Consider the following 20,784-nt stretch of genomic DNA (forward strand, 5'->3'; position numbering starts at 1 on the left):
AACAAGTTATTTGGTCCAAGATAGACTGAAAGACTTAAGAATAGGGTTGGCATTGAGCTGCTTTGGTTTGGGCTTGGTCCTAGGGTGACTTTATTATGCTTGTATCCCCCATTGTCTGTTCTGTCTATGTTGGATATTAAGTTCTGCAATTTAAGGGCTGGTTCCAAGAGGAAAGGGGGAAGAGAAGAGAACATTCCATTGATTATTATTATTCATTTTGGCTTCATTGTTTTTTTACTCTCACTACACAAGGTAAGCACAAGTTGGGTTTCCCCAAAACAAGTAGAAAATAAGCTGAAGCTTTCCTCCCAAAATAAACTGGGAACTGTGCTCATTTAATGAAATTCTTATTCATGCTTGCAATAATTCCCAGTCTTTGTCAGTTGTGTCCAGTCCTACCAGTATTTACTGAGACTGACACTGCTTGCCATGCTCAGAGCCTTCAAGAAGAGTTGTCACAAGGGTTATGTTGGAGTATATGAGGATATTGTTGGCGACTAACAAGTGAAACAGATGCAGCCCCCCTCTTCCCAATATCACCGATAAAAAAAACTTTTCCTGTGGTTACATCCAGAGCTGTGTCACCACTGACACTGCCACAAAATCAGAAGTGTCAGCAACAACTCCTGAGCACTCAGAACAAACGTGGTACAACCAAGGAGCCTCCTTAGAGGTAGGTTTTACCTGCATTCTTAATTAAGATATTCTCTTGATAGGTACAGAACAGAGGAAAGGAGCCAGAAGAACTCCACCAAAGGTAAGCATTAGGGAGAGAATTAGTTTCACATGGTCCTATGAACAAAGGATAAGCAAGTATGTATGTTTTAGAAGAACTGTAGGAAGCTCTTTGATCCATGATCTGCATTTCTAGTCATCTTCATGTTAATCAGTTAATGTGGGTATCAAATTTCAGGGTATTTTGGGCAAGAGAAGACACAGAGAATTATTTTACTTTTTATAAAACTGTTCTTTTAATATTTAATAGCATATATGGGTATTAGATACTGAATTTCATTACTTTTTTTCTTAAAAATAATTTGTATTCAAATTTAGGATGAAACCCTAATCTATCTTTTTTTTCTTTAATGAATTTTACATCAATCTTGAAAGTAAATCTTGCCTTAGGAACTTTTCCTAACATGGTCATATCAACAGAAATAGTAGCTTCTATCAGCCATTTCCTTACTGCAGTTATTCAATAAGCAATATGAAAATGAAACATGGTTTGCAATCAGAAACTAGCATGAAAACACAGAAAAAGCTAAAGATTTCTGTATGCTCTTAAATAAAGCTCAACTGCCAACACAGCCATGCCTGTAACTATGTACTGTAACTTAGACAAAACCTCAAATCTATTGTCTGTGATGATTTCAACTTCACTACCATCAATAAAAACCTGAAGGAACTTGCTTATTTATTAAAACCTTCATTTTAATATCAGCATATAAAAGTGTGCCCCTGTTAGGGAAAATACTTTTAATTATCTGAGGTTTTTTATTTTTGAAGAAAAAATCAGATTTATCTTTTACATTCCTGAGGAAAAAAGATATCAACTAAGCAAAGAAATTATTTAAGCTTCAAGCCTTGTTTTACAGCCAGGATTCCATAAAATCTGTGCAGTACAAACTTTACCTCAATCAATTTCCTTTCATAAGAGCTGGCCAGTTCCTCATTGTTTTCTACTTGTTTTTGCTCTGGAATTGTAAATTCCCCATCAGTGCTCCAAATGTTTGGCAAAACTGTAACAAAGAGATACCTCAAATTAAAAAGCAAAATTCCATAAACGTCTAGGACATCCTGTTTTGAAATAACAGCTCTATAAGAAGCAGTTATTAAAAATATTGGAATAGACCATAATATTAAACACTATTACAAGTACTAAAATACAGATTCTGCAAGGACCCTTTTTTGGTAAGAAATATTTGGACTGGAATCTTAATAGAAAAGAATGTAAACCAAAAGCATTTGGCTGTTCTGTGACTACAGCTGTCTAATATATGTAGTATCTGCATTTCCTGGAAAAAGTCTTCTAAAACTTATCTTACGCTTCTCTTTTAAGCCTTTTTTTTTTCCAAAGGGCTTCCAAAATATTCCATATTACTTGCACAGACTGCTTACATGTCAGAGAAATTACAGAAAACAGGATTGAGAATTAACATTCCATACTTCATCCAGTATTTCATTATTTTACATCAAGCAGAATCAGCTGGAATTATTCCATTCTTGATAGTTAATTGTCTTCCTAATTTCTTCCTAATACCTTCCAAGAAGGGAGATATCAAGCTTCCCTGCATAACCTATTTAAATTTAAGTGTTCTTCTCACAAAGGTTTTCCTGATAGCTAATCAAACTTCCTTCACCTGCCATGTCAGCCCATTACTACTTCTTTTATCTGTAGTGAATGAAAATTACAGATTATTCTATTCCTGTTCCCAGCTATCATTTATGTATTTGAAGATCACTTTAAGGCCTATTCTAAGTAAATCTCCTCCAAGTTAGACAAAATCCAATTCCACTTTTCCTCATAGCTCATGAATTTCTAAGAAAACAATTTAACTCATAAAAGTAAAGCCCTAATAGAAGAGGAGCTGAATAAATGCTTTCATCATGCTTCAAAATCTGAACTTCCTATACAACCACTATCAGGTAGATAGAGCAGACCATAATTTATCTGGCTAAATATTTTTGAGCCTGGGAACTGATTTTTGCTTTGAGGAAGAATTTAGAAGTTTACTATTTAAATGAATTTGAAATCTATTTTAAAATCTTTTCCTTGTAAATGTTGCTTTAAGTTCTTCAGCCAGACTCCTAAGATCAGCATTTTTACATAAATATTCTAGTTAAGCAGGTTTAATAAATGGTACAGAGCCAACTCCTGCTGATGGCTGAGAAATCAAGATGCTCATTTATTAAATATTTAAATACCAATATCCAACTGCTCAGGCTACAGCAGTGATCACTCATTTTGAAAGCTGATAGTTCTGACTTTGGGGTAATTTATTTATAATCACATTTGCTGAGTGGGGTTTTTGGCCTTTTTAAGTCTCCACAAGGCAAAGTATCAAGCTGAGTTTCATTTCTTATTTTAGGAAACTATTTAAAAGCTATACTCAATAGCATTTGATCTGATTATTGTAGCAAACATGTAGAGTCTTCATTATTTATAGTGATAAAAATAACAGCAGAAGCCAAATTTATTCTGACTCTTTCAAAACCGAGTCACAGAAAACCTGTATTCTAAAATCTACAATACATTTAATACTTTTGTTTTCATACCATTCAGAAGAGTAATTATAATTAAAATTACTCATTACATATACAAACCATGGGTGCAATAGTTTCTGTAAATCTGGTAAAATAAAAAACTCTTTTTGTTTCACTTCTTTTTTGCAGCTAGATCTCAGGGATTATTCATGCTTATTTACTTTGAGTCAGAGACCACTGTAGTACCAAAATTTCACCTAAGTTTTCAATGGCAGCTAAGGAAAATAACTATAGTTTTATAAAAATTCAACATGTGAAGTTACAATGTATGAAAAATTTATTTTATGTAGCTGAAATTTATTCTGGTCACTAGTGATAAATATTATAGAAAATTACTGTGGATTAAGTATCTTTACAGCATAAAGCACACGTGTGTTTATTTTTAGAAATGTTGGTACTGTTCCATCCCCCTTTTTCATCTATAAAATCTGACCATCCTACTCAGTTTCTATTCTTATCACTCACTAATTTGCATAATTTCAACATGGTGGAATATAGCTAGCCCAGGAATATTTTTTTTTTCTTTTCCTATAATTATACTCATCATGGAAACTGTCACTACCTAATGAAGGATAATTTCTGCTATTATAGGAAGCCTAAGCCATGGTTTTTGTGAATAATTCTTAATATGAATCACTACACTCCAGCAAAGTCGGAAGAAAAAACATGTGTTCTCACTAACAAATATCCTTTTAGGGATGAATGAAGATTTGAAACTCCAGATAAGTACCGTGGCTAACCCTGAAGAATAGTAGTATTCATACAGCCACTTATAAGACCAAAATATTCACAATTTTAAAAGATTAGATGGTGCCAATTTCTGAAACCCCTTCTCAGCTCTCTAAACACCTCCTGTAGCCAGTGGAAATCCAGGTCCCACCAGAAGATTCAGAATCAAGATATCAATTCAGCCCCTCATGGATGCTTCTATCACAGACCACAGAAGACAAACTGGTAAAACAGCTGATAACCTCACTCATTTTCTTTCAGATATAAAATCTGTCCATTACTACTCAGTACAGAGTCTATTTCAAACAGTCTGCAAATACTGATTTCCAAAACAATAGTATAATCTAAAGATACTACATTTCTTTTTCTAATCCAGTATCACATTAATTCACAGATTTTTATTTAAGCTAAATTTTCATCAAACAGCTTTTTCTGGAAAATTTCTCACTGAAAAAAGCAAGACCACCTCATCTACCAGAAAATGCTCTGTAAAAATGAGTACAAAAATCTACATTTGTATTTTTCTCAAAATGAAAATATACCAAATATGTTATTTTCACTATTGGAAGGTATTACTCCCTGAATGGCTGTACACAGAGAAACAAATCCTGTGCATGGATTCTATTCCCCCCATTCATTTTATCCTTACCTTCCACTGTCTGACCTTCTCTTCTGAGCATCTGGACAGCTCCTACATACTTCTTAAGCTGCACTTTTAGCACCTCATTTTCTCTATTAAAATAAATAAATAGATAAATAAAGAAATAAATATTATTTTCCCAAAATAGATGAAAAGTCCTTTTCAATGGAAACAAACAGACTCTCTGTTATAATGAGCTTTACCTAATTTGTGTCACCATGATGCAAGGAAAAAATTAAATAATACATCAACAGCAGAATAGCAAGAAAATTCATTTTCCAGGACCACATAAACACATCAGTGAAACAGATTATCTCATAATCAAAACTTTTCCATTGTTTAATTTAGATTTTTTCTATGTTATACTGATGGCAAACAAACTACACAGCCTACCTAAATCAACAATCAACTAAAACATAAGGATGGGATGCTACACAAGGAAATTCAGATTGGCTAATGTAAAATGAGATCATTATTTTGCTATTCTGCATCTAATTGCAAGCAAATAATAATTCAGCTGTAGAAACAGGCTTTATCATTGTAAGAAAATGGCAGCACTTCAGCAAAAATTTTCAAGGCAAAAGTTTCCACAAACCATTCCTAAATGAAAACCATAAGACATGAAATTTAGGTAATCCCTTCAGCTGTCACACTTCAGTGCCTGTGCCTGTCTCATTTCTCTTTGGAGTGCACAAGCATTCAAACCAGGTACTACCATGGCTCCACTTAACAACATTAAGCACCTTAGTTTATATTTGGGGGTAAATAAAAAGGGCTCCAACTGATTGATTTTAAACAAAGCTGACAAATCACATGTCTGAAAATTCAATTATCTAAGCCCATTCAGTTAAGCGAGTACAACAGAAAAGTTTATACCAAAGAAGCATAACTAAAATGTGTTGCCAGACTGTGAATTCAAACAACTTTTTTTTTTTTTTTCCAGAAAATACCAAGGTAGAAATAAGTAAGTGCCACAAATGCAGCACAACACACAAGAGCCCGACAAGTGTTAGAGAGAGGAGGGAACCTGGGCCAGTAAGGCCATGCTCCAGGCACGATGGAACCTGGACATGTAACACAGCACAGAAAGCTGCAAATAGATGATACACCAAAAAAAAGAAGGTATTTTATAAATGGAAATTTATTTAAGAACTAGAAATATTAAAAAAATCATGCAAGTATGTTTGATGGTCCTTATAATACTACATATACACACACACGTAAAATACACATTTTATACATATATATATATATACACACACACACACACACACAAACTCCTGCTATGAGCAATGCTACACTGCTCCTATAAGAAGCCTTGACTGGCACAATATTCCCATTCCTATGGATTTCAAGTCAGCTTGCTGAACTTTGTAAACTCAATTTTATTCAGCATTTTAGTAGGAGATTGCTAAATAATTGAGAAGCTATTGATTGCTCGACCATTGAATTTAAGAATTCTTGATTATATGCATTTGATGATATTTTTCATTTCTGAGACAACAAAGAACAATCAGTTTTTCCACCAGAGATAGACACTGATATTCAGCGTAAGAAGAAAAAAGAGAAAAAACACAATTTAATCCTATATACTATATTAAAACAAATTTAAGTAATTTATTCACAAAAAAAATTCTAGGACAACTAAACAAAAAGATTTCTCACCAGAGTTGTAAGAATGTCTGCATGAAAGTAACAGTGTACAGTTACAACATATTAAGTATTAAGGATTCTAATGAATTAACTCTTTATCACCTCATTTCTACATATGAGAATAGACTCAGTGCCTTCTGATGGTACTGTGACAGCTTTTTCAAAAATCCATTTTTTACCACTTTGTCTTAAAATTGACTTAAAGTTGATACAGTACAGATGAAGTTGAAAAATACTTTTATTCCTTTAAGGTTTTTGATATAAGACTGAAATTCAAAGCAGGATGCTATGGCCCAGTCACAATTTTCCAACTTACTTCCAATTACTTCTCATTCTTTGACATTTCTCATTACTACCATTTAGCTGGATTCCAAAGAGGGCCCATCCTGCTGTATATGAATCTATATAGTTCTTTTAATCAGAGCATATTTGAAAAACATTTAGTAATCACTCATTGAAAAGTCTTTAATAAGTCTTTAATAATAAAAATAACTCTCAATAGTTATTTTATCAGATATATTCCTAGCAAGCATTTCATAGGGAGATCAATCCTGACCAGGAGTTATGGGTCAGATCTGTAGACTAAAGGATGTTAAATGCTTCTATAAGCAGGCCCTGCTGTACCTCTGCAATGTATCCAAACTACAACACCCAACCTGAAGTAGAACTGTTCTCTTGTTATGAGCCCAGAGGTCAACAGGTCAACACAATATTTTCAGCATCTTTAAAGTGCTCCAAATAGTTCCACATTTAGTGCTGAAAAATGAGCAACAAGACTGTAAGTACAATTTGAAGGGGATTGAGAGAAATTTTTTTTTTTTTTTTTAATTAGACTGAAATAGCCAGGAAAACAAAGGCAGAACTGCACCACTAAAAGCACATTCTTCTCCAAAACCTCAATTTTACCAAACTTCCCTGCCTGATCACTTCTTCCATTAAGTAAGCTGAAAGACAGATGGTAATATGTGCTGATATAGGGGGAAATGACAATTATAGAGGATGACATTGTAGTATTCCTAGAAATTACTCTTTTTGCTCAAATAGCAAAGGTCTAGTGAGTGTTGTTGATTAGGCTTCATAGCACATATATAGGAATTATCAATTACATAATAAATGTAAGTAGTCAAACACATTAAATTCCCTGACGAATTTTAAATCAAAAGTAATGACACTTCCTCTCTATTTTATTATTTTAAAATTAGCATTTAAGGAAACCCTGTCTGGAAGAAAATCAGAATGGTAATTTTTTTTAGCAGCATGAAACAAGCTTTTGTTTAGAAGCACATACTTGCCTGTTTTGCATCCAGTGAATGAGCATAGAGCATACAGTTTTTGCTGTAGACAAAGAGGCCTTATAGGATTTATTTTCTTATACCTTGTTAGAAAAAGAAAGAAACAAACCCAAACAAAACTCCACCACACATCTGCTTCTTGAAAACAATATAAAAATTCTCTAGAGCTTCTGTAAAATGAGCATGGCAAGAAAAGAATGTGAAAAAGAGTAATTTCTCATGTATCTCAAATATAGTGGCCTGAATTTAATTAATTTTGGGCACAAACATCAAATTCTAGCAAGTGCTTTCTGTAAAGCTTACTCCAGAAAGGTGTCTCATTCCTAAATTCAGCATTGGGAAAAATGAAACAAAACCAAACAAAGTACTGTAATCCAACAGATGTCTACATTTTCATTAAAATTTTAAGGTTTTTAGGAAATACTATAAAGGTAACAAATATGAAAACAATCTGTAAGAATTAAGAATTAATTGAAAAAAACAATTTTCGGCAACATTATGTAGAATCTGAAGCAGACGCTGAGCTACAGGACTTCCAGAGATGCCTTCTCACCTGAATGATGCTACTATTAGGAGATGCAAGATCACAGTAAGTTGTGATACACATTTAAAATAAGGAAAATGAGAACTGTTACTCATGGAAATAGAGGTTGAACTCTATACAATATAATGAGATTATATAATAAAACCAACCTCCAGAAAAAACTTTGATGAGGAATAATGTGCCAAACTTAACTGCTTGTCATGGGCTGGGGCTGTAGCTGAAGCAGGGCCATCCCTGAAGCCTTCCTCCTGGCTGGGGGCTCAATCAGAGATGGAGGCTGGGAGGTTTTCACCTTGTTTAGCTCTTCCTCCTCCTCAATGCTACAGCTGCTTCTCCTCCTCCTGCCCTCACTGATGCCCTGCTGCCAAATATTCTTCCTCATCCACTTTCTCCTGCTCCCTCTAGGCAGCTCTGTCCCTTACTAAATGGGCTGACTTCCAGTGGCTTTTTTTGTGTCTAGGAGCTACTGGTGACTTGTAACATGTCACCAACTAAGCAGGAAGAAAAAGTAATGTAATATAGGAATATTCAAATTAGTTTTCACAAGCAGGAACAAAAGACATTTTTCCTCTCTCTAAGAAGCTGCTTAAGGGAAATGATGGAATCATTTCAAGATGTATCACACATCAGTTCAGCCATCACTGAAGGGCTATGGCAGTGAAAGTGCTGCAAAACACAATAACAGAAAATGCAAAATCCAAAAGTAATGTGGTTTAAGTAACACAGACAGTGGACAGAGGCAGCATACTAGGTCACAGAATCTACAGTAAACAGGAGGTATGTAGAAGTGTAAGATAAAGTAGAGGCCAATTCTCATCCCCCATTTCCCCACACAGTGCATTTTCATCTTCTCTATCTGCTTTTCTTGCTACAAAGCATGTACTTCATAATATGCTTTCCTCCAACATTGCTGAATATAGTCTAAGAATATGCAATCTGAGATTATCCAATTTCACAGTCAACGTCAATAAATTCCTTTGCCTTGCAAAGGGATGTAATAGTATTCCACACAGAAAAAAAGAATCTCAATTAAAAAAACTTTAGTATTGCCAAGAAGCTACTGGCACAATATGTCCATGCAATTTGAGAAAGGTTCAGTGACAAGAACAAAAAAAAAAAAACCCAAATAAAAAACCAAATTAAAAAAAAAAAAAGAACAGCTGATAACATTATGCTAGAGAGACTACTGAGTGTATTCTATCAGAACACTAGCAAATAGATTGAACCTGAGCCTGCTTCTTTTGGATCAATATAGAAACTGTTATGAAAGAGTTATTCAAGTATTTCACATGGAACAATGAGATTACCACTACTTGAAACTAAGCCCACCTAAGACTTCTTCCATTTTTTAAATAGAAAATGGTAAACTTGGGAAAATGTCTCACAGTAAACTAGCATTTTGTCTGGGAGGCCAGAGACTCTTGGGAGGGTCCAGGAGAACAGCTGAATAATTGCAGATTTCCAGAAGCCATAATTTCAGTTCTGACTAATGTGTCACTGAAATTTGTGTTCTCAAAGCCTTCAGGAAGCTATTTCTGTCAAATTCTTCAAAAGAGCTTTGGGGACACACATAAATATCAGCTCTCATAATCTGAAAAATATTCATTCATCAAATCATAACAGTCAGATTGTTACTGAATGATTTCCCTTGCCTTAAAATATTCAGAACATCACAACTGAGGAACATTTTCTACTCTGGTCATGTGATCAATTGTTTTCAAGGGAAATAGTGAGATTTCACTACTTCAAAATATCTGAAACTTAGTTTCCTCTTACTCACCTTAGTGTATTATGCAGCACTCAAAAAGCAATTCCAAACTTTCTGTTACTTCAAATTCTTTAGATTATTCAGCTTGCTCAACTTTATTTATTATTAAACTATTTATTTTTTTAATTACTACTCTTATTATTGCAGCAGGATCACCTACTGCATACAAAGTGAACCAACAAAAAATTTAGAAGAAAAACCTATATTCCAAATAATAGGTTTCTTATGCAAAGTTTCTTATGTTAGGATGCTAGAAAATGAGTTGCAATGAATCATTAAAGAAATGCCTCCATTTCCAAAGTAACTGGTGACACATGCATTTATCGTGCCTCAGAAGCTCCCAACACTGTTTTTATCACATGACAAGGCAAACTGACTTTCAGAAGAGCAATCAACACAACACGTCCATATAGCAATAAGAGGAATTACATAGATTTATTTTAAAATACCTCATTAGTCTAAGTGAGCACCTCTTCAGGTCTGGTTATAAAAGCTCCTTATCTATTCTTTAAAGAGGTATGTGCATGACAAATATCTGATTCACCCATATGTCACTGCAAATTCTAAAATTGTCGGGGAAGTGAGTCAAAGAAATATGAATATACAACTCCTATAACCTGAAACATGAATATTAAATGATGAAGTATTTGCATTGTCCCTACTGCCTTACAGCACATGAATGTCAAACCCACTTATTCATCTCTCTCCCTCCCTCAAAGCAAGTAGTTCGGTTTGATGTCATCAAAAGCAGAATTAATAGTGTCCTAAATACCTTTATTTTTAAGAAAGCTTTATATTTATCTTTTTGAAATAGGCAACAAAAAGCTTAAAGGAATCGCAGCTGTGGTACTTAGTGATTGACACTAAACACACTCTGCTTGTGCATGCAGAAAACAAACACCTCTCTCTGGGTAAGGCAAATCATTTAACTCTTGGATTGTTTGTTGTTTACTATACACATGAATCACCTCCAAGATCTTACACATCATGGTTACTCTAGAGCTTATTTTGAATTGTAAGAAGCAAATCACACTATTACAGCAGCATTTTCTTTCAAAAGTCTTTCTGAAGTTGAACCGCATTTAGACAAGGAGAGGTTTAAAATTCTTTCAATGTCACTGCAGCACAAAGTCAAGCTGGAGACAACTCTATACTGGGGCCAATGCTGTTTAACACCCTAACATCACCTGGATGCTGGGCCAAAGCACACCCTCAGCAAGGTCACAGACAACACAAAACTGAGGAGCAGAGACACTGCGTGGCTGTGCTGCCACCCAGGGGGACAGGGACAGGCTGGAGAACTGGACTCAGAAAATGTCTGTGAAGTCCAACACGGGTAAATGCAGAGTCCTGAATTTGGAGAGAAATAGCTCAGGATATGCAGGCAATGCTGGAGGGCTGGAAAACAGCTTTGTGGAGGAGGATCTGGGAGCCCAGGGTGACAGGCAGCTGAGCACAAGCCTTCAACACCCCCTCCATGGCAAAGCAAGCCAAGAGCAGCCTGGACCCCACTAGAAACAGCACTGCCAATAGTGCTGCCCTAAAGGGACTGGGGAGTCTCCACCTGTGCAGATATTCAAAACCTGACTGGAAATGGTCCTGAAAAACCTGTTCCAGCTGACCCTCCCTGAGCTGTGGGGAAACAGCTGCACCACTTCAGAACTTGGTACTTGCTTGCTGATAACATTTAGCAACAGCTATTGCTTATGATATGATTTTTATTCTTAAGTAATTTCTGTTCTTCTGCAAACTTGACTACTTGAAAATTACTTCCCTTCTATACAGACTCCGTTATTCCTTTGTTCCCCTGCAGTTACTTTTTGAGACATTTTCAGCACTTCTTACCGTGCCAAGGCTTGGACTTTTGTGGCATGTCTCTCCTCCTGCTCTGCCACCTTCCTCCTGCAGTTCTCCATCTCCTGCCTCAGTGCTGCGGAATGCTCCATCTCTGCATCCAGCAGATTCCGCAGGGATCTGCAAGGCAACAGCCTCTCTTTAGGACACTGCACACAGTACCTGCTAATTAGAGTATACTCCAAGAATCACAGACGAGTGATACCACTGATGTCATCCAAAAATTTCATTATTCAATTTAATAAATTCACCTGATTTGATTATACAAAGATATAAAAAGCTACAAGGAGAAAGCAGCTGCAAATGCGTAGTATTAATTTGTATTACTATCCTGTCAACAAAGCACAACTTATTATGGGATCTATTGTATCATCATGCAGAAAGAACGTGGTTTTTTAAAAAGCTGGAAAGCTGTTTTCAGTACTTCAGTGCTAGTCCAAACATCTTGGGAATAATCTATAAGCAATATATTTATAGCAAGACAGGCATGGCTCTTGTCTCTGCCAAGTGCACTGCCACAGACCTTTGTGCAAAAACGCTTGATGAGATAGCAAAGGTCAGCATGATGCATAATGGTAAAACCCAAAGCATCCTGGTCCTTCTGCCAAAAAAAGCCAACAAAGCTGAATGAGGCAGTAACTTGCAATTATGGGAGTGGGAAGAACAGGAGAAAGGAAAATTCTGTTCTGTTGGTAAGCTCAGCATTAAAAAACCCAAAATACCTATAGAAAAATATGAATTACCAATATAGTTCTACTAAACCATTGACTACATTTGTATTTTCATTCATCTAACTATGTGTTTCAATAAACTAAACAAATACAAAGTATGTTTGATGGCATTTTATATAAGCAACTGATCATTTCTACATTTACATCATTATTGTGCCCCAAGACAGTCAGAAATGAAAGTCACTTTCATCATTACATTTTCAGCCATCCTACATCACTTCTTCATCAGAAGGGAAAAACCAGAAATTTTCTGAATATTTACATTAGGAGAAACTTTTGCTCATTTGGAAAGCTATCTTAACAGAGCTTCAGAATCTCCTGGCTATAAGGTTTGGTTTTGAAAAAACTACAACTGCAAAGCTCCCAAGGTACAAAGATTCAAACTAAAAGAAAAAAGTTGCCCTCAAAACACTACTCTTCAGTATCAACATTTAAAAAGTGAAGTATTAAGTTAACCTTTCACATAAAAAATAATATATACATCAAAATGTTTTCATAACTATTAAGCATGGCTTTGCAGAAAGAACAGCTTGTATTAGAGAACAGATTTTTTTTTTTTAATTACAGTCCCTCCTGACTAAAAAACACAAACTACCTATTCTGTTCTTCCAGCTCATCCTTTCTATTCATCATGGCCACGATAGCTTGACGAAGTTCATCTAGGAAGAAGAAACACAAAGGATTAATGTCTGTGTACATTTTTGCTCATTTCAGATCCAGAAGTCATGTATGCATGACTTCTGGATCTGAAATCCAGAAGCACACTTAAGATGATGCCAACACCATTTGCTATTCAGCAAAGCACATAAAAATGCTCTTAATCTCATCACTAATTTGAGCAATCTTTCAAAAGCGGTGTTATTTAACATCACATCAGAAGTATTGATCAAATCAAATTAGTGCTGTTTTGTTTTCACAGATGTAGGGCAGAAAGCACCTTTTCACCACATGCCTATTAATGAGACACACTGTTATTTGTTCAGCTTCTCCAAATTGTTTCTTCTCCTGGCTGTAAATCCTGTACCAGGAAATAAATGCTAAAGGGAGATGGGAGTAGAGATAATGTCACTGCTTCCTCATGTCATTGCTTCTCAAGCTCAGCCCTAAAGATGATGAGATTTATGGACTTCATTATTTCCTATAAAATCCTTTATATTTTTTTATAAATACTTTAAAAATACTTTCCATCATTAAATCAAGAATAATTTTTTTTAAAAAAACAACCAACAGAATTTTAGAATTCTAAAATATTTCCTTGGGTTAGGTTTAACACGATACCAGAACAGCCAAATACCATAAAGAAAAGTGTCAGCTTCAACAATTTAATTAACCATTTCACATATGTTAATCAATAATTTTATAAGCACTACAAGGACACAATTATATTAAACCATCCCTCCCAACATATAAGTGAAATTTTTATATACAATAAATCAGCCAACTCTGTTCTGCAAGTATTCTGTGCAGATGCCAGTAAATTTTGTGTGCTTTTACTGAAAATATACTAACAGAACTGGTATTACTTGATTTCTTCAAGTAAGCAAAGCCATTGGACAACATTTTTCCCCTTTACATTCAGTACACAGAATTACCTGTATCTTCCTTAATATCTTCTATAGTTACAGACGTATTTGCCAATTTAATAAAAATGTAACATTGTCCTATGGGCCAGACTGGGTCTGACAAACTCTAGTAGTGGATAAAATGTAAAAGATTTTATTATATCAACCAAATGTTGACAGTCAGTGCTGCAGACATCATGACTCCAGTCTGGCCTTAGTAATCTGCAGATAAATCCCACCCTTGCAGGACTGCAGGGGTCAGCAGAGTTCTCATAGCATTTGAAATCAGCCAATCCAAATTTCTTCATGCTAGATTTTTTTCCAAAACACTCCTGTGTCTTTGGCCAGGGAGAAAGTAGATGATCAGTTTTCTGCCCATTCCATAACACCCATATTATACTTTAAGAGCTAAATGGCATTATCAAAAAACAATTCAGTAGGCCATTAGAGGGAGTTTGCACTTCATTACTTCAGCATACAAAGAATAATTACTTTTCTACAGTAACTTAGCATATTTTATGTAACTCTAAGGAAAAAAAAAATCCAAACCTTATAGACAAACTGAATGAAATAGTGAAATTTCTCAGTATTAAATACTAGCACAAGGGACCACAATCTATCAGCCTATCTGTGAAAAAAAACAATTGCTCTGTGGATGAGGAAAATGGAATAATCTACTGTTAGAGCATCATACAAATAAACAACACAAGAAGCTTTCTGTACAGTAACACACCATAACAAAATAACAATCTTAAATCATAATGTTGAATTCAGAATCCTCCTCAAGGACACATCATGGCAATGGCATTTAAAATATTTTAAGCGTGCCATTAAAATATGATAGTGCACAATCAACAAGTATTTGCTGTTATGTCTCTAACTCTGAATAAATTAAAGCTGTTACTGCTCAGACATGGCTCTGCACTTGCACAGGGTGCCCACTCTGCAGCAATTGCCTGTGTGTGTACTCAGCATTTTAGTGTGTACTGATTTATTAGCATTTATACAGCTAAGCTATTATAAATTGGCTTCATTATTTCAATTTTACCAGCCTATTCAAACTGTAACTTTAACTTGCATAATAACTTAATCTTCTTTTCCTTATTCCACCCAGAATCTTCTGCATGAGTTGAGACCTGAAATCCCATATTTTCTCACTCCCCTCTCCCACACACACACACAAGCAGAGCACAAAAGATCCTGCTACAGACCATGGTTTGCACAGAAGAGGAAGAAAAAATGCCTCTTGAAATAGAAGACTTTAAATTGCTTATTTATTTCTATTTGCCTCTTTTTTTGAGAGTCATGGAATCAACAATACTATAGAGAAACAAAAACAGAGCCAGAAATTCCAAATTTCATTATCACTTATAGGGCAAAAATCGATGCTTAATTTAGGACCACAAATGCAAACACATTCCATAGTCAGTATTTCTTGCTAATTTAGCTCATTTACAGGTACCAATGGAGGTGTGGATGAAAGTATCAACATAAACAATCAGCCTGGGCTAAGAGACCAGAATTCCGAGAAGGCTGGTCCAGCCCATGCCCACTTGAGCAGCAAGACTGCCCCATGGCTATAGCTCTGCTGTTTTTCTTAAATTGATGAACATTAAGAAATCATATTTTCTATAAATTACTTAAAACAAACACAAGAACTGAACAGTTTATAGTCAACACTTCTTTAGCCTCTCTATCCACATTAAATACCAAAAAGTACATTATTTATGTAATTAAATTAGTAAAAATTTACCAAGAAAAAAACCCAGAAACCTTTATGTCATGATCTTTTGAAGTAAGGAACTGAGTAGAACTAAAAGCAAACCGTCTTATTTAATTCAGGTATAGTATTTAAAACTTTCAAAAATTTAAATTTCTTACTTTCACTTACGCTTCCTGAAAAATTTCAGCAGCATGTCAGACCAGTCAGCTGAACACAAAGGAAATCCAGTATCATACACTGCAGCAGGTTCCCTTCAAACCTGCCAGAACATCCCCAGTTCATGAGCATTTGTCTGTTACACTTGCCTCAAGATGAGTGTATGATCATAACCTAATTTTTCCAGCAGTCTTATGTCTCATACATTGTGTGGGTTAGAAAAGCGAATAAATTTTAAAAAAATGTCAGGGTTGTAGCAGCAATCATAAATTTGGCATTTTCTGACTTTAGAACTGTGTAACCTCAATCTTTCTCCCCCCTTCTTTTTTTTTTTAATAAAACAGTGGGAGGATGGCCACGTATTCCTACTTCAGAAAAGTGTTTGATATTAGACTTTATGCCCTATTTCTGAGTGGTTTTGTGCTTGATGACATGTAAGTTTTGTAAAATAATATTAATGAAAGGCAATACACTGCTGTTATTAAGGATCAGCATTCAACATGAACATATCTAAAAGCGAAGTGATAACCTGAGTTCCATAAAGACAGAGGTAAGATGATAACTAGTGAAGTTTTTCCTAAGAGGTAGTTTTGCAACAACTTCTTAAAAAAGAATTCCCATATAGAAAAAAATAATTCCAAACCACTCTTTATCAGCAAAAAAAGAAAACATAATATAAAAATCAAGGAATGCACTAATTCATTTTTTCATATTAAACCTCACTTTTTCAAACACTAGCAATATTCTTTTATTACTGAAATTAATCTGTGGTGCCTAATTACTCATGAAGTGAGTATTTGCTCTAAAACATTTTTTAATTCCATTCCATACTTCATGCAAAATCTAGCTTCTAGAAAGCTTTCATAGGGTCACAGAGCATGAAATACATAATGCTTTGAGAAACACCTGCCAGTTTCCAGCAACCTCCAGAAAAGTCATAAGTTTCACAACTCTTGTGCTATTTAGCCAAAGATTGGAGCAGAATGATTTGCAATCACCTGTTGTGAAGAATGTGCTGTAAGTGAAACCATCCCTCAGAGTACACAAGGTCATGCAGCCTCCTCTGCAATCCTGCAGATAGAGTATCAGGGTGGGCTGGGAGAAGTTTACAGAATTTTTTTTTTCTTAATTTTCATGAGTGAAAATTTACACAGATATTTTCAGAGACAAATAAGACTTCCAGCAGACTAGTTACATCATAAATCAGAAGTCTGACCTTTAAAGACATAAAGAGCTTGATGCTCCCTAAGCTGCCTACATGAACACTGAGTTTTAAGGCTTAATTTAGTGCTCAAAAACCTTGTAAATATTATCCTGTCATGTCACTATTCACAGGGCAAATTTTAGTAGGAAACAAATTGTGTTGCCCTGCACAGAAGAGTCCAGGTGAAAACCAAGTCTGTAAAGTAAACTGCAGCTTTCCTCTCCCTGTTGAAATGCAAACACCCTCCCTTACCAGCTGTGCTTTCAAAGAAAACACAATAATTTAGTACCTTCCAGTGACCTGTGGCAACTGGGCTACAGAACAGGTCAGCAGCTATTCAGAGGACACAGAAAGTACAAAAACATACACCTTATTCACTTACACAACCAGGATAAAAATATAATATGGAGGCTTGATTACTCAGTAAAGTTCTTCCGTGATCATGAAAAGCTCAGGGATTTCTCAAGAATATATGAAAAAGAATGGAATGATGTACAATGTTACAACCTTTCCTAACCTTTGTGGTGAAGCCCAGTTTTAAAAACTGAAGAAAATTATAATGAAAAAACGAAATTACCAATTATTTCCTAAAAATAGTACTATAATAAAAGAACCTCGTAAAGAAGAACACAAGTCGTGTCCTTCTAAAATGAAGGTTTTGCAGCTTATTCTTTTTTCTACTGCAAAAACAAAATGGAGAGACTTGTGCTGGTAGAACAGATTGTTTTGGTGAAAAACAATGCTGAAAATACAATCTTCCAATAGCTACTCTTGAAATAGTGTTGTTTGTGATTCAAATACAATGAGACAAAGAACAACTTTTTTAAAAACTGAAATTACATAGTAGAGTAGATGCATAAATAGAAAACTTCTGACCAGCTTAACTCTTTATAAACTTGGTTATGACAAAACAATCTGCAAAGCAGGGCCAGTTTTCAAATTATGCCTGACATAAACAGCAAATCTCTGTGGATTTCTCTTGAGTGGTATTAGTATTTTTTGAGATATATCTGTGGCTAAGTTAACCTATACCTTACAAATGCATGGGACATAATTCAGGAAAATAATTTAAAATGGCAGAAATTTGAAATTACAGCTTCTCCTAACTTTCTAGCCTGCATATCAATAGTACTAAGAAAAGTTTAGTACTATACTAATAGGTTGGAACAAAAACAGGAATATCATATAATTTTTTTTAAATCCATTTCAGGCTTTGTCTTCAAAAGTAAGAGACACAAAAATCCAGTCACTGGAGACCTTGCAGCTTTTCTCACTGCACTACGGCATTCCATTTTTCTTGCCTGATGTGTTAGAATCAGTTGCTATGCAACCAAGCTATAAGCCTCAGCATTTAATAATTCTTCTGCTAATTGCAATAGAGAGAGCTTCAGTGTCTGACTTTGTCATAGCACTGAATTCCTCCTGTAGAGAATCTACGACCAATAACAGCAAACTTGAAAAAAGCATTTTTATTCAACATACCCAGGATCATCATTATAAAGGTAATCACTAATTCTATAAATGTATAGTCAGCTGAATTTTAATTATAACTATGATTATTTACTAGGTGTTCTACTGGCTTTATAGATGGGTTTGACATGCTTCCCACCCTTCCTTTCACCAAAGCCTTCTCTGAGCTGGGAAACTAATGATAGTGTGCATGCTTCTGTTGATCCTGTGTTTTCATTTCATTTACAAATTGCTAAGTATTGAGAACTGAAAACCTTCAGATTTTCTATTTTATAGCTCTTCCCTACATTGGGAAATAACTGAGCAACTGAAGGAGACCAACTGCGGCCCCTGCTGGTACCTGACTCTCCTACAAACAGCAGAACCAACAGAGTGCAGGGGCACAGAAAACTGCCCTGTGCAATTCTGAGCTATAAATAAGAACAGGATGTTGTAGGAATAACATTCACAGAGAATATCTAGTGACCAAAGTATCACTGTAGCTAATAACAGTAAGTCAATTACACACTTCTATTATGGCCCCTAGAAGTCTCAAACTAGTTTGCCACTTCATGATGTACTTTGCAAGAACAATTTTTCAGCTTTGAAAAGCTAAGTCCAGCAGACCAGTGCCAGAGCCTGAAGCACTGCCCAGTGAAATTGCTTGTTTTATCTCCTTTAACACACGTTGATACAGCATTTGAATATAACTTTAGAAAATTATATTAGAATACCTTAAGATTTCATTCATTTTGATGATTGCATGAAATCAATTGCAGAAAAGAATCCTGGCTGCATCACTTCTAACTTCCCAAATGTCATAATTTAAAACTTGTACATATTGAAATTTATAAGAGGAAACAAGCACACACCCAAGAGCTTTAGGAACAAAGCCAGTTCAGTTACAGAACATTCTGTACACTGAGGAACACAAACACATACTAGCTTACAAGCTTAAGACATTCAGTTTAAGAACTAAGTCTTTGTTCTACAAGTGTATGCAAAGAAAAAAGATCAAATATGCGATAAACCAACTGCCTGTGCTTCTATTAATCTACCTCTGCAGCAAAGACTATTTAATCCTGTCCAGCTCTGCTCTTAATACCACTGAAACATAACTGTCCTCTCCCTTAATCTTAACTCAAGTTTTTGTGGAAGTCCACATTTGTGTTTGGAGCAGATTTTCTTATCAAAACCATGTAACAAGTGAGGTTTATTTGTTTCTGACTAGCCATTAATGAAAACAGGCCAAATAAGCAAGACTACATCAGAACCAACCCTCAGTGTGTTCAGAACTTGTAGAAATTTAAAGATATTAATCAAATAATTATTTTTATTTAACTACTGAAGCCATATTTAATATAAGGATATATCAGCTGCAATGAAGCATAACCTGCCAATACAAACATCATTTCAAAGCAGTTATTACTAACATGACTAGCACATCAGAAATTAAGTGCTCCAAGACTCTCTAAGCAGATTTTATTGAAACAAAAATAGAAAGTGTTACAGGACTTTCAAAGTTATTTCCATCAATCTAAATACATCAAGGAAGTACTTACTAATTGTCATGGATTCTGGCACAGTGGCTGAAGGCAACATACTGCTTAAAGTATTCACTTGAGCTGGAGGACTGACTTCCATTCTAGTCATAAAAGCACAGTAAAATCAATATATGAAAACAAAAACCTGAATTCAAAACTTGAGAAAAGCATTCCAGAAACTAGAATTCTTATCCTATTCACCCATATTTAATCAAAATATGTTGAACAATCCTTTAATGTATCTCCTAGGAGTCTGATTTAAGCAGACACACAAAAATTCTGAATTCAAAGGCCATGGAGTATATATTAAAAAAAAAAAAAAAACCTAAAACCTATTTTCAAAACCAAGAAGCCAAATTGGTTATGCAACATGACTAAGTGGCTTCAAGATAATTAGGAAAGTTCAGTGTATGAAACTATGCAAAAAAGGCATTTTTAGGTTTTTTGCATTTTGTCTTTCCAAACATATGCAGAAGTATCCTGACAAGTAGCTGGTTTTCCAGTACTAAGTGTATTAGTTAACAATAAGTTGGCAGCTACAGGGTGAAGGTTTTTTCTTTTAGGATAAACATATTTGGCACATACCCATAAGGAAGATCAGATCTGCTTGGAACCAGTTCTACCGGATGAACAGCATGCTCATGTTCCTCTCCATTCTCCAAGTTATCTAA

At 35.1% G+C, this 20,784-nt stretch overlaps 1 protein-coding gene across 2 annotated transcripts in view; it reads right to left on the bottom strand.

Annotated features, from left to right (window-relative positions):
* The window catches only part of SNX29 (sorting nexin 29), a 102,277-nt gene that overhangs the window by 63,860 nt on the left and 17,633 nt on the right, over nucleotides 1-20,784 (bottom strand). For both annotated transcript variants that reach the window (XM_021539833.3, XM_021539834.2), the window contains exons 10-15: nucleotides 20,699-20,780; nucleotides 20,132-20,214; nucleotides 13,071-13,134; nucleotides 11,736-11,864; nucleotides 4,643-4,725; nucleotides 1,633-1,739 (exon numbers count right to left, since the gene is read on the bottom strand). In XM_021539833.3, coding sequence (XP_021395508.2) covers nucleotides 1,633-1,739; nucleotides 4,643-4,725; nucleotides 11,736-11,864; nucleotides 13,071-13,134; nucleotides 20,132-20,214; nucleotides 20,699-20,780 — 548 coding nt within the window. The remainder of the gene's footprint in view (nucleotides 1-1,632; nucleotides 1,740-4,642; nucleotides 4,726-11,735; nucleotides 11,865-13,070; nucleotides 13,135-20,131; nucleotides 20,215-20,698; nucleotides 20,781-20,784) is intronic.

This window comes from Lonchura striata, chromosome 16, assembly GCF_046129695.1.
Source record: "Lonchura striata isolate bLonStr1 chromosome 16, bLonStr1.mat, whole genome shotgun sequence".
Classification (NCBI taxonomy): Eukaryota; Metazoa; Chordata; class Aves; order Passeriformes; family Estrildidae; genus Lonchura; species Lonchura striata.